This window comes from Gymnoscopelus microlampas (assembly GCF_963454915.1).
Source record: "Gymnoscopelus microlampas genome assembly, chromosome: 24".
Lineage (NCBI taxonomy): Eukaryota > Metazoa > Chordata > Actinopteri > Myctophiformes > Myctophidae > Gymnoscopelus > Gymnoscopelus microlampas.
The window spans coordinates 23,960,196-23,972,832 of NC_139961.1; the positions used below are offsets into that span (position 1 = coordinate 23,960,196).

Genomic DNA, 12,637 nt, shown 5'->3' on the forward strand with positions numbered 1-12,637 from the left:
GTTAAGTGTCTTGTTCAAGGACACTATGACATTAGGCCAGGAGGCCGGGAGCCCTCAAGGTTAGAGTTAGGATTATGGTCAGGCATGCTTCATAGTAAAGGCTAAGATTAGGTGTGTAATGGTGATTTTAATGATATGGTAGTGGCTGTGAAGTGCATATATTTTGGGCTTCTTCATACGTGTGTGTGTGTGTGTGTGTGTGTGTGTGTGTGTGTGTGTATTTCCTTTCAGGCCATCGGCACAAGGCTCAGTGAGCTGTGCCACTTGGACAGCGAGAGTCCTGCCAACATCCTGGGTTACATTTACGAGGAGGAGACCAAACGAAGGCTGAGGAAAGAAGACGAGGAGGAAGACTATCTAGATGACAGTAAGTATTCTGCAAAAGCAGTTGCGCGACAATACTTTTATCATTGAGTTTTACTTTTGTTTTAATCAGATTGTTGACGTTTTTGTCCTTCTGTTGCCTTTTTCCACAAAAGATACTGTCAACCCTACAAAATGTGGCTGCCCATTTGCTCTCAAGATGGCCGCATGCCAACTTCTGCTGGAGATCACTACCTTCCTGAGAGAGACCTTTCCCTGCTTACCACGGCCACGCACAGAGCCCCTAGTGGTTAGTAGAGGTTATACAATAAAATACTGAAGAAGTTTTATATTCTGATTTATGTTTATTGATCCTCTGATTGTCTATAGTCAAGCCGTTTGATAGTTTGTTTATCTGAGCTTATATTGTGTAGCCTAGAGGCTGTTCCATGTTGTGATAGTCTTAACACTGAGGTGTCTTAAACTCAGGACTTCTGTGGTGTAACTTTGTGTACTAGTACTACATAATTAGTTCTCAATAACTTCCATTGGACATACTACTAACTACGCATCCTGTCTGTAGGACCTGGACAGCTGTCGTATGCGTCTGGACCCAGAGCTGGGACGCCACCGATACGAGAGGAAGATCAGCTTCGCGGGCATCCTGGACGACGAGGACGGACACGACTCGCTCAACAGCAGCAGCCACACTCTCAAGTCTGACTCTGCCGTCGATGAGAAGAAACCCCAGGAGCCTCAGGGTAACGTATCCTCATACAAATGTCCCACTGGCATTAATGGCTGTCGCGGTTATGACATTTTACTTGACGATTAACTGTCACACAAATAATTACAATTAACGATTTTAATTGTGTTGAATAAAAAAATCTGTTTGGCTTTTAGGCTTTGAAGTTGCACATGGTAGATTTGACAAATAACCTAAATATACAAATAAATTACTGACATATTTAATAACTTTTCCGATCATCCGAGCGACCTATTTTCACTATTATTTTAAATGTTTGAAAATGTATGAACATTTATCAACATGGAAACGATTATGACGATTATGCAAAATAATAATTATTTAATTATCTTAAATAATTGCGATTAGGAAATAATTGTGACAGGCCTATTGGAGTTTACTCAGGGCATTGTCAAGGCAGACAGTGAACCCAAATGCAGAGACAATTTACAATTTAGGCATTTAGCAGGTTAACACGAGGTAATACATCAAATGCATAGAAATAGTAATCTACTGTATTATCATAGGTGAACCAAGAACCTATCATCAGTCTAAACAGTATTGTATCAAAGGAACAGAGACAGACCAAGGAGACATATTAGAATGCTAAACTTAGAGTTTTAATACAAAACTGAGGTACAAGCTTCTCAAGCCGTAGTAATGAACTGAGGCACAGACGCGAGGAGAGAAGCAGAGAATGTCAGATAATAGATAGATGGGTCTACCCAGCTACCATGACAGGGACTCCTTTCTTTCTATAAATTCCATTCCTTGTATGGATTAACCATGGGGTCTTCAATGTTTTTTTAGCTGAGCGAGAGGCAAAGCAGGGACCCCCCACTACCTATATTGTCCACTGCATAATTGTGTTGCATATCTGTTTCTTTTTCTTTTGAGATAGCCTTCCAAGCAACTCGATAAGAGGCTTTCAAAGCTTGGAAGTATTCCACAGGTTTTACGATTAACCCATTCAGTCCGGGAACGCATAGCTGTCATTTTAGATGTCTTTGGCTATTCAAAAATAGCAGATTTACAAGCTCATCGAGTGCCGTGCGATGAGCTTGTAGATCTGCTATTTTTGAAAAATCGTGAAGATATGTGTAAGTCTTTGAATATATATTTTTTAAAGCGAACATTTGTCAAATATTTTGTTCCAGGGACCTGCTGGAGCAAAGATTTGAGTTACAAATGTTGGCTTTAAAAATATATATATTCAAAGATTTGCTCAAATGTTCATGATTTTTCAAAAATAGCAGATGTACAAGCTTGTAGCTTGGTGCGCTATGAGCTTGTAGATCTAGAGCTAATTTGAATAGCCAAAGTATAAAATAATGGTTATTGCTCAAATCTAAAACGACACAGATGCGTTCCCGGATTGAATGGGTTAAGTGACTATGGGCTGCCTGAATCTATGAAGGCTTCATACTGTAGATTCATTTGGCAGATTTATTTGGCAGCTCTATCATTAGTGTTGTGTAAATGAAATGCGTTTTTTCTTTTTTTTGTCTGCACATTATCTTTTGCAAATGATATGTGGGATTCATGTTAATGTGTATTGTCAGACATTAAAAGTCCCTCCCCGTAGTAACTCTCAGGACCCTCAGGGGTCGCACACCCCCTGTCAAAGACCCATGGATTAACCTCTTTACTCCTCCTCTTCTCTCCAGCGCCAATCCGTAAGATCCGTATCGGGGGTTCCCGGCTGCTCCAGATCAAAGGCGCGCGCAGTTTCCGGGTAAAAAAGGGCGGATCTCTGTCGTCCATCCGTCGCGCTGGCAGCCTGAAGAGCACCAAGATGCCCCGGCAGGACTCCGAGTCGGAGAACGAAGAGGGGCTTCTGTCTCAGACCCACAGCAGAGACACGGTCACCGATATAGGTAGGCCTGTCACCATTATTACATTATCGCCTAATCGCAATTATTTGAGATAATCACTAAATGTTAAATATTCCCAAAAGAAAATGTCATGTGTCATAGTCGAGGGCTAAACATGCCAGGTCATTTCATGATGTAACTGATACCCACTTTCTTGTTAGAAATGTTTCTCTCAATTTCATTTGTACACATTTGTAAATTAACATTAAAAAAAGTCTGTGTATTTAGTTGTTGTGTTTTTTTGTGTTGCAGGCAGTCCCTTTAGCACCAGTGAACCCAGCATCGAGCCAGAAGGACCAGGCTCGGGCGGGGCCGAGGACAACTACCACCGCAACATGTCCTGGCTCCATGTATGTCCCTTGTATACCCATTAAGACCGGGAATGCATCAGTGTAATTTTTTTTATTTCTTTGGCTATTCAAAAATAGCAGATATACAAGCTCATAGCGTGGCACAGAGTGCCGTGCTATGAGCTTGTAGATCTGCTATTTTTTAAAGAAATCTTAAAATGACACAGATACGTTCCCGGTCTTAATGGATTAATGTGTATATGTGCTCCAATGTGCATATCGTTGCTGTCGGGCAGAAACCTCCTATCTCCATGTTCTAACTTTTTCATTGGTATTGTTTACTTATGACCAATGTAAAGATGTCACTTTTATTAACACTATTGGAAACTTGTAATTTGATTAGTCAACGGGTGTTATTTTGAAGTCTACATGTACCTACTGGAAGTTGTACCTACAGAACTGGAGAATAATCTCTGTCGACTGACTGAGGGGTATCTGACCTGCGACTACTCGAATCATCGATTTTCAGGGGTCCGCCCTAGTTTGTGTTTGTACAGTACCTGCCGTGGCAGTACTTGAATGCATACTGCACTCCCACCCTCTCACACTTCTCTCTCCATCGTCCTCTGCTCAGATCATGATCCTGTTGTGCAACCAGCAGAGTTTCATCTGTACCCACGTCGACTTCTGCCATCCCCGCTGCTACCAGCACCACAGTCGCTCCTGCGCCCGGCTGGTCCGCGCCATCAAGCTGCTGTACGGCGAGACCGTGGACAGCCTGAGGGACGAGAACGCCTCGTCTTCGAGCAACATTGGACCACGCGCCAAGAAAAACAAAGAGGTGGGTGTCTTTGACTTCACAGAAGAAAAAAAAGCTTTTTTTTTTTAGGTGGAAGGGTTGAGTGGGTGTGTCTGTGGAGGTGAGTGTGGAGCTTTCAGAAGAAACAGGAACTTGTCCGCATGATACCGCCCCTACCCATGTGGTATCACTGGAAAGTCTAGGATGTCCTCTTTAGAGTGCATCAGGATTTACTACATTTATAGTATAGTTTAAAAAGTTATAGATACACAATGGCCACTAAAGATGACATACAGTAAATGAACAGGCCGGTTTTCTGCAGGATGAATGTTATTCAGGCTGAATGTAAAATGGATTAATTGGTAGGTGAGTGGCTGGCTTACTCTGACAATTGTTTATGCACCTTACCCACAGTGCTCGGATAAATCATGTCTTAGGACACCTTCCATGAAGAGAAGACCGACCGAGGCCAACGCGGAGGGCAAGAAGGACACGGGCATGCTGAAGTACCTCCGCAACCAGGTATAGTCCTCTTTACGAAGCCAGGCAGGATGAGCAGAACGTCCCGTCGTATAAGACAACAGCGAGCTCATAGAATCTCTTGTTTCCTCAGGTGATGAGTTTGTCTCCTGCTCCTCTATCACTGCTGATCAAGGCCGCCCCCATCTTAACGGAAGACATGTACGGGGACATCCAGCCTGCAGCCTGGGAGCTGCTGCTCAGCACGGACGAACATATGGCCGCTGCTGCAGGTGAGACCACCCAGTGTACTGTAGTACACTGATTCTCAGCCCTTTGAATTGGAATTTCAAGGACCCCCAGTTTGATGTGCAATAAGCCACAGACCCCCATTTGATATACATATATACTGTATATGTTTTTTTTGAATACCTCTGGTAATCTACACTGTAAAATCCTCAGTGTTCATTTACTGTTCTGTTTTTCACAAAACGATGCAGACATCATTAACCACATGAATACCAGCGTCCCAATTCCGGGTGTAAAAGAGTTTGTTCTGATGAGGGCTACAGTAGGTGGACAGAATGGACAAACCAAATAATTCAGATTTATTGTCAAAAAGGTTTCCAAAAAATAAAATAAAAAAAATACAAAACGATAAACTTACATGCTTACTAGCAAGCAAACAGTCTAGTCTAAACAGACTAACAGACTGGGTTTAAGGGCAGAGCTCCTCAGCAGCATTGTGCCCCATGTTCACTCCCTCGTGCCTGAGACAAGACTGACTCAGATATTCAAACCTGGGCCTCTGCTTAGTGGCACCTTAAGGACAGGTTCACTCAATACATTCACCTTCATCACTAGTGAAAATCAGCAAAGAAAACATTTCCCAAACCTTACAGAAATCATTATAATCCACAAGGTAAGTATTACTCATGTTTTTAGCAACACAACTCTTTTCATCCAGAATATATATTACACAGAGAAATACACACTCCCCTGCAAGTGGTATGTCCCAATTACCATACCCCTCTATATAAGGAGCACTGTGGTCATGTGTGACTCTTTTGAGATTCTCAGACCAGGAAGAGGATATGGCAAGTATGTGTGTTTGTTTATGAATGATCTTTAAACTGTTGACACTAATAAAGTGGTTATGTTTCAGCCAATTGTATCTTTGTTGTTTGTAAAAATGAAATGAATATGAAATTAATGTTGATGTATTGAACTAGGTCAAGATGTGATTACAAACTCCCTGATTACCATGTAGCTAGCATTGTAGCAAACAAGTGTTTGGTGCTGTAACAAAAGGTCATGCTGAAATAAGTAGTATGATAAGAATGCATATGGTAAACAGAAAATAATATGTAATCATGAGAAATTTAATGGAACATGTGAGGCTATAAAGGTAAAGTGGGAAAGGCAGTCTCTGTCTTTACCACACCGGGCATGTCATAATGGGCGAACATTTGGCAAACATAGACCAAGAAAGGGCTAACTTTCAGTAAAAATATCAGATCTATAATAAGCTGACAGAGCTTGTTGGTCGGCTATTTTCACTATTTGACAAAGTATATGGGGTTTAAGTGGTTAAAAAGCAGAGAATCTCTTTCCTGAGAATCTCTGCTGTTCACAACAATCCCTCTTCTCTCTCTCCTCTCTCTCTCTCTCTCTGCCGTGAACAGTCGGCAAGCTGGCTAAAATTCTGCGAAAATAGCAGATCGGCAAGCTAACGTGCATTGTGAGCTTGTAGATTGACAGTTTTCACTATTTCACGTTCTAGGAAGTGTTTAGACCAATTATTTGTTTACTAACATTGAGCCTGGACGCACAGGTGATTGTTTCACGCAATCAATTCCCAACCTGTTTCGGGGTGCACTGGTTTCAGCACACCCCAACCCCCTCTTGTGTGTGTTGGCTAGTGAGACGCGTCCTAACGAGACCTGATATAATGGGTTTCGTTGCGCGCATACTGGCTGCACGCAGCCAGTATGACGTCGTCTGTTAAGGGGTCTATACTATAGGGTTTAAAATGGTTGAAAAGCAAATCATTTATTTTTGGAGAATCTGCTCATTTTACTTTTCACAACAATCCCTCTTCTTTTTCTTTCTTTATCTCTGACCCCCACCCCACCGCAGCGGCCATGTTCCTGCTGTGCGCCGTAAAGGTTCCGGACACGGTGACCGAGATGATGAATGCGGAGTTCCAGCACCAGGAGCCCTGCCAGCGAATCAACTCTGTGCTCAAGTTCTACACCCTGTGGCGCTTCCGCTACCAGGTGTGGCCGCGCATGGAGGAAGGAGCCCAGCAGATCTTCAAGGTGCAGCGAAGAAACACGAATATAAAACTCAACCTAACTTAAGATACTGTATAGAATATCACATAGGGCGTACGTTGTTGCCCCCTAGATCAGGGGTGGGCAACTTTGATGATGGAGAGGGCCACTATATTTCCACACTCACAGAGGGCCACAATACATATACTGTCGGGCCTGTCACACAAAAATGGCAAAAATAGCCGATCTACAAGCTCAAAACGCGTCGCAGCGCGACGCGTTTTGAGCTTGTAGATCGGCTATTTTTGCTATTTTTGAATTGGAATTCAGATGTATTTTTTGCTATTTTTTTATTGGAATCCTGAATAGTAACATTTTTATTTAATTTCAAATGCATTTAGTTATACTTATGTTAACTTTATGAACTTAAATACAAATAAATTGGACATAAAAAAGACAATAGAATTTTAATACTAGTCATTAAGCTACTACTAATATAGTAGTAGTAATTAAAGCGGGTCATGTTTGCAATTGTAACAGCTGATATCAATAATATATCAGTATTCCGATATTAACCTGCGGGCCGCATTAAGTGAAGGTGGGGGCCGCATGTGGCCCCCGGGCCGCCAGTTGCCCATGTATGCCCTAGATTATCAAACTGAGGGAAGGCGTGTCATGATGCCGACCAAGCCTGGGGTTTGATAACAAGGTCAACAACGAATGCCGGGGGATATAAAAAATAAAAAAAAATCACACATTACTATACCCATGGCCTTATTTATTCACAAAGACAGTGTTAATGGATATATTAACTTTACTGTCAATGAGAAACTTCCACCCCATGGCCGTCTTAATAGATGTTGGGATTAAAGGCCTTGATTTGATTTATTTGATTTGCACAACAGTGCAAACAGTAAGTTTATATATAAATATGCCTGATATGTCAATTCTTTCCCTGGGAAAGTTGACAATTACAGTAGTTGTTGTGCTGGTGAGGTAAGTAACCTCAGGGGGGCTTATGCCAGAACCTCACCGTTTTACATTATGTACAATTTGAATTATTTAATATTAAAAACAAACAAACACACAAACTATAAATATGAAAACATAATATGTTTTCATGTTTTTAGTTTATCATATTATGATAAAGAAAATGGGAAACACAATACATATAAAAGTACATACTGAGCAGAAAAGACAAAAAAAAAACAAATTTTCTTTGGACAAAGCAAAGACATGATGCTATATATATTGTAAAAAAGAAGAGATTTAGAAAATCCATACGTGACAATATTATGGATGCCTATCATCTAGTTACCCACTCAGGAATTCAATTTTACGTATTAGGCTTCTTTTGTAGGAATCCTAATACGCCTTCATCTTATCCACCATGCCATCGACAGGCCTGTGCTGCGTTGATAAATCTACGTGCCTTCTGGTTTCAGATCCCTCCACCCAGCATCAACTTCACCCTGCCCTCTCCGATCCTGGGAATGCCCTGCGTCCCCATGTTCGACCCACCCTGGGTCCCACAGAACACCGGCAGCGTCCAGGACCCAATCAACGAGGATCAGTCTGTAAGTCACCGCCTGGGCCAGCTATGACGGCCTTTACCAGTCACCACGTAGAGAGGAGTCAGACGTAGTACTAGCCTTGAAGTTGTAGTGTGATGCCTAGTAGGCTAAGTGCACATGTAGGTGTGTATCGTGACTTAAGATTTAGTTAATGTATGCGCATTAGCATTGTACCCAAGCATGTCAAATCATAGAAACACTATACAGTGTAACACTATACACTATGTAACACTATGTCGACTTGGGTTGTGGATGATTTACATAAAATTCAGCACAGTTCATGTTCTGACAATGCTTTATTTGATTTACACCAAGGTGCTTCTTATACCCTGTACTGAAATTAAATTGATATAAAGCCATTGTGAACCCTCAACTGCACTTTTTGCGTGCATTTTTGGGTTTAAATACAAAATAGAAAAAATCCCCCAACCCTATCACATAGTTTGATACAGTAGGTACAGCACAATGCACATTAGCCCACTATGACAGCATTTGGTACTTGGTGTGTGTGTGTGTGTGTGTGTTTGTAAACCGATGTAATCTTATCACTTTGTTTTCAATTTCACCAAGAAATCTGCATCAGATACTAGCCGCTTAAAACCTAGATTTGTTTCAATGTTCAATTTCATCACTAAAGATTTCTTGGTGTTTCTCTTCTTCTCCCTTCTTTATTATTATTTATGTATTTATTCCAAGCATGCAAATCAAAATCTTTTTTATATTCTCATCAATTACTTAGTCCTTGATGAAGTGGTCAATGTACTTGCTAGTACAGTTGATCAGTAATGTGCTTATCGACTTTCTTTGTTTTTAGTTCCCTTCATTAATAAAGTCTGTCTATAACATAGTAAGTTGGGGTTTCTGACTAGGGGTCCTTGTCTTGACGCATCATGCTACTACTGTACCTCTGAATGAGAATAAAAAGAACAATTTTGTCCATCCATAGAGCTAGCAGACCTTCATGAGTTTAAAGGCCGATTTATAGACTTTGTTGCCCGCCAGTGTTTTTCGCACGAAAGTTGCCGATCTACAAGCTCACAATGCATTGACTCGCAGCGCATCACGTTGTGAGCTTGTAGATGGCCCGTTTTCGGTGCGAGACAGGGCGCGCAACCAGGAATAAATCTGGCATAAATCTAAGAGGGTGACTTCCATGTGGATGTTGCCCTCTTTACCAAAATCTGTCAGATGTCGTTGAGAATACCTTTCGGATTTTATGCATTCTAAAATGGAGATTCTATCACTGCCTGCCTGAGTTTCTATTTTAAGTATTCAGTGAGGCATCCACTGGTTTGATAAAAAGTAGACTCTGAGTTTCATTACAAGCCACTGGAGACTGCTTGTAATGAGTCACATTGCACATCCAAAGCTGCTCTCCTAATGATGTTGGCGTTGAACAGGCTTTCTATTTCCTCCTCACAGGAATGCATGAATTGTCTTTATGCTATACGCTTGCAAAGCGTAATAGTAATAAGCCTGCCCACTAATCCTGTTGAAAAGATCTCCGACAAGGGGATGGGAGAGAAGGGAAAACACACGCCAAGCATCGAATGGATGCATGATTTTAGAAGCCCACTTCTGCCAGTAAAACTGAAAACACCCCGAATTATGTATGATTTTTGTTTCTCGCAATTCCGTCTTTATATCTCAGAATTCTGAGTTTTGTTCTTGCAAATGTGAGGTAGGTAAATAATAAAAAAAAGAAAAAAAACTCTTCTGAAATGCTGTATGAAGACGTAATTGTGATGGGGGGAAAAAAAGAAATAATTTGGGCCTTTTTCCATTTTATTCAGTGGCGGAATTAGGCTTCCATACATGATGGATGAAATTTGTTAGCTTTCCATCTGATACGATGATTTACTTGCGTATGAAGCTTCAAAAAGGTTTTAAATCCAAATAGTTCAAAAAGATTTTAAATCCTAATAGGGCACAGACTATCACAAACTACTAGAAGCAAGGCTCTGACTGATTTTGGTATGGTCAGGTCATTATTTGCATCTTGAATAGTAATACACCACCCAACCTGTTTTCTGTGCTTGCACACACACACAAAAAAAAAACATCATCACATTCCATTTTGCATTTGACATTTTTGTGTGTATGGTGTTGCATATTGCATGCTGTCAATGACTATTTTGCTGTGTAAGTGTGTTTTCTCATTGTTGTTGTGTGTTCAAAATGTGATTACGTCTGTCACCATTGTGAGACATTTAGATCAAATGCAGTACACTCTCCTGAAAGAAATCACATTAAGAATGATCTGAATATGACACATTTGAATTGTTTATTAAATCTATCAAAATCAGTTAGGAGGTCAGGAACGTACTGGTTCCTAAACGAAATATATACGTCATGGGGAACAATATACATTTACCATTATTGATTATATTAGTGATATTTTTTGTAAAAATAATTGTTAAATACTGTAACTATTTATTCTGATCATTCTAAACATTGCTATAGAGTGTTTGTAAAGTAACATGGGTCTCTCCAGCTCTTTAGTAAACAGAAAATGCATGTTCAAGTCAGGATACCAATTTGATCAAATCAGGAGAGAGAACTCAAAACAGGATGCAGTATAAACAAGTGAAATTGGAAGTGATGTACAAAAAAAAAAAGCAGACACAATTTAAATTGGAAAACTATAAAACTGAAGCTGATAAATGGTTTCTCTCTCCTGTTTGAATGAAGGTGACCCACCTGAAAATGTATTTTCAGTTAATTAAAAAGCTGGAGAGACATGGAACCCCTGTTACTGAACAAGCGCTCTATAGAAATAATATCAGAATATAGAGCTGTAACCTTTTAACAAAATATTATATTTTAGTTTTAACCCCAAAAAAATACTTGCAGCACCTTGCTCATATTTTTGGAAAATGCGAGTAAATTTATATCTCTGGTTGGCTAAGTAATGTATCATACAGAGTGGACTCTGTTTAGTATAGATATATTAAATGTTGATTTACTGGGATATTCTCCCTTGCCGAAATTTGTTTCAAAAATACTTTTTGTATCCCATTTGTGATCGTCATACATGTACTGTATCTGTCAAATCTACAGTTTCTATATGTGACTCATGATGCGAGCAGCATTTATGCCAATTAAAGCTGCAATCCGAAACTAATTTGAATGAACAAAACATTATTTAACCCAGCATATCTGCAGTGGTTGGAGGTCTACGCTTCCTTTGAGACATTTAGACCTTGGTGGTTGACAAGTGCAGTAGGAATTTGGTCTCGCACCCGGGTTCGAATCCCGGGTAAAGGACCGAAAAGTCTCAGATTGCAGCTTTGAAATCAAGCTAAATGAGAGTTACTGTATTCGTGAGTTGTCAAATAACACTACCAAATGTTCCACAGACACAAACAGTGAGGCCCAGTCCTAGCACATCAGATCCCTGAGAACTCTGCACTCACAGTGTTGTATGACCCAGTAAAAGATACAGTGGGAAGGGCATACAGTCATGCTGTGTATGTGTGTGTGCCCGCTGCACTGCCTCTGTACCCGCGCTCCAAAAGCGATTCCACCTCTCACGCCTATACCGTCTATACACGCCCTCCCTACGTGTCCTCTTGCAGAAATCCTTCTCGGCGCGGGCGGTGTCGCGCTCCCACCAGCGCGCCGAGCACATCCTGAAGAACCTACAGCAGGAGGAGGAGAAGCGCCGCCTGGGCCGGGAGGCCAGCATCATCACGGCCATACCCGTGGCCCAGGAGGCCTGCTACGAGCCCACCTGCAGCCCCCCGCCGGAGCAGGAGGAGGAAGGTGGGGGCAACCATACCGCCGTGTCAATACGTGGCATTTGTCTGTTTACAGACTTTGGCCATATCGTACATAGACACTTTTATTTTCAGACCTGAATAATTGAGTCGGCTAAACAAATACTAAACTAAAATTTAAAAAATCGTTATTCAAGGACTATTCATTCTTGGCTAGACTTTTCAAACATGGAAATACGCTTACAGCGAGTAAATGGAGTAAACATGTCTTTAATGCAAATGTATACTGACTCATGTCAACTCTTTTTTTTAAAAATGGAAAATACATATTTTTGTCGGTCATACAATGAAGTAAAAATAAGCATTGACGACAGAGCAACCATTTTAAATCAAAGTTCTTCACATGATCTAACGTCTGTGTAACTGTATGCATTTATAATTAGTGTAAAACAAAAACTAGCAAGAAATGAAGGAAGAACAGAGAGAATGGAAGGAAGATGTATTGGGGAAAAATACGGCCAGTGAATGGAATGGAGGGCGGCAGAAACAAACCATGGCCTGTTCGTTCCGTCTGAGCCAGGCAACACGCTGTCTGCCA

At 40.9% G+C, this 12,637-nt stretch overlaps 1 protein-coding gene across 1 annotated transcript in view; it reads left to right on the plus strand.

The window, feature by feature from the left end:
• Nucleotides 1-12,637, plus strand: part of unc80 (unc-80 homolog (C. elegans)) — a gene marked incomplete at both ends in the record, with an annotated part of 84,181 nt that overhangs the window by 38,544 nt on the left and 33,000 nt on the right. Inside the window, 11 exons of the mRNA XM_084050621.1 lie at nucleotides 232-367; nucleotides 480-613; nucleotides 887-1,064; nucleotides 2,716-2,925; nucleotides 3,175-3,272; nucleotides 3,847-4,053; nucleotides 4,426-4,533; nucleotides 4,625-4,763; nucleotides 6,610-6,791; nucleotides 8,192-8,323; nucleotides 11,899-12,085. Coding sequence (XP_083906747.1) covers nucleotides 232-367; nucleotides 480-613; nucleotides 887-1,064; nucleotides 2,716-2,925; nucleotides 3,175-3,272; nucleotides 3,847-4,053; nucleotides 4,426-4,533; nucleotides 4,625-4,763; nucleotides 6,610-6,791; nucleotides 8,192-8,323; nucleotides 11,899-12,085 — 1,711 coding nt within the window. The remainder of the gene's footprint in view (nucleotides 1-231; nucleotides 368-479; nucleotides 614-886; nucleotides 1,065-2,715; nucleotides 2,926-3,174; nucleotides 3,273-3,846; nucleotides 4,054-4,425; nucleotides 4,534-4,624; nucleotides 4,764-6,609; nucleotides 6,792-8,191; nucleotides 8,324-11,898; nucleotides 12,086-12,637) is intronic.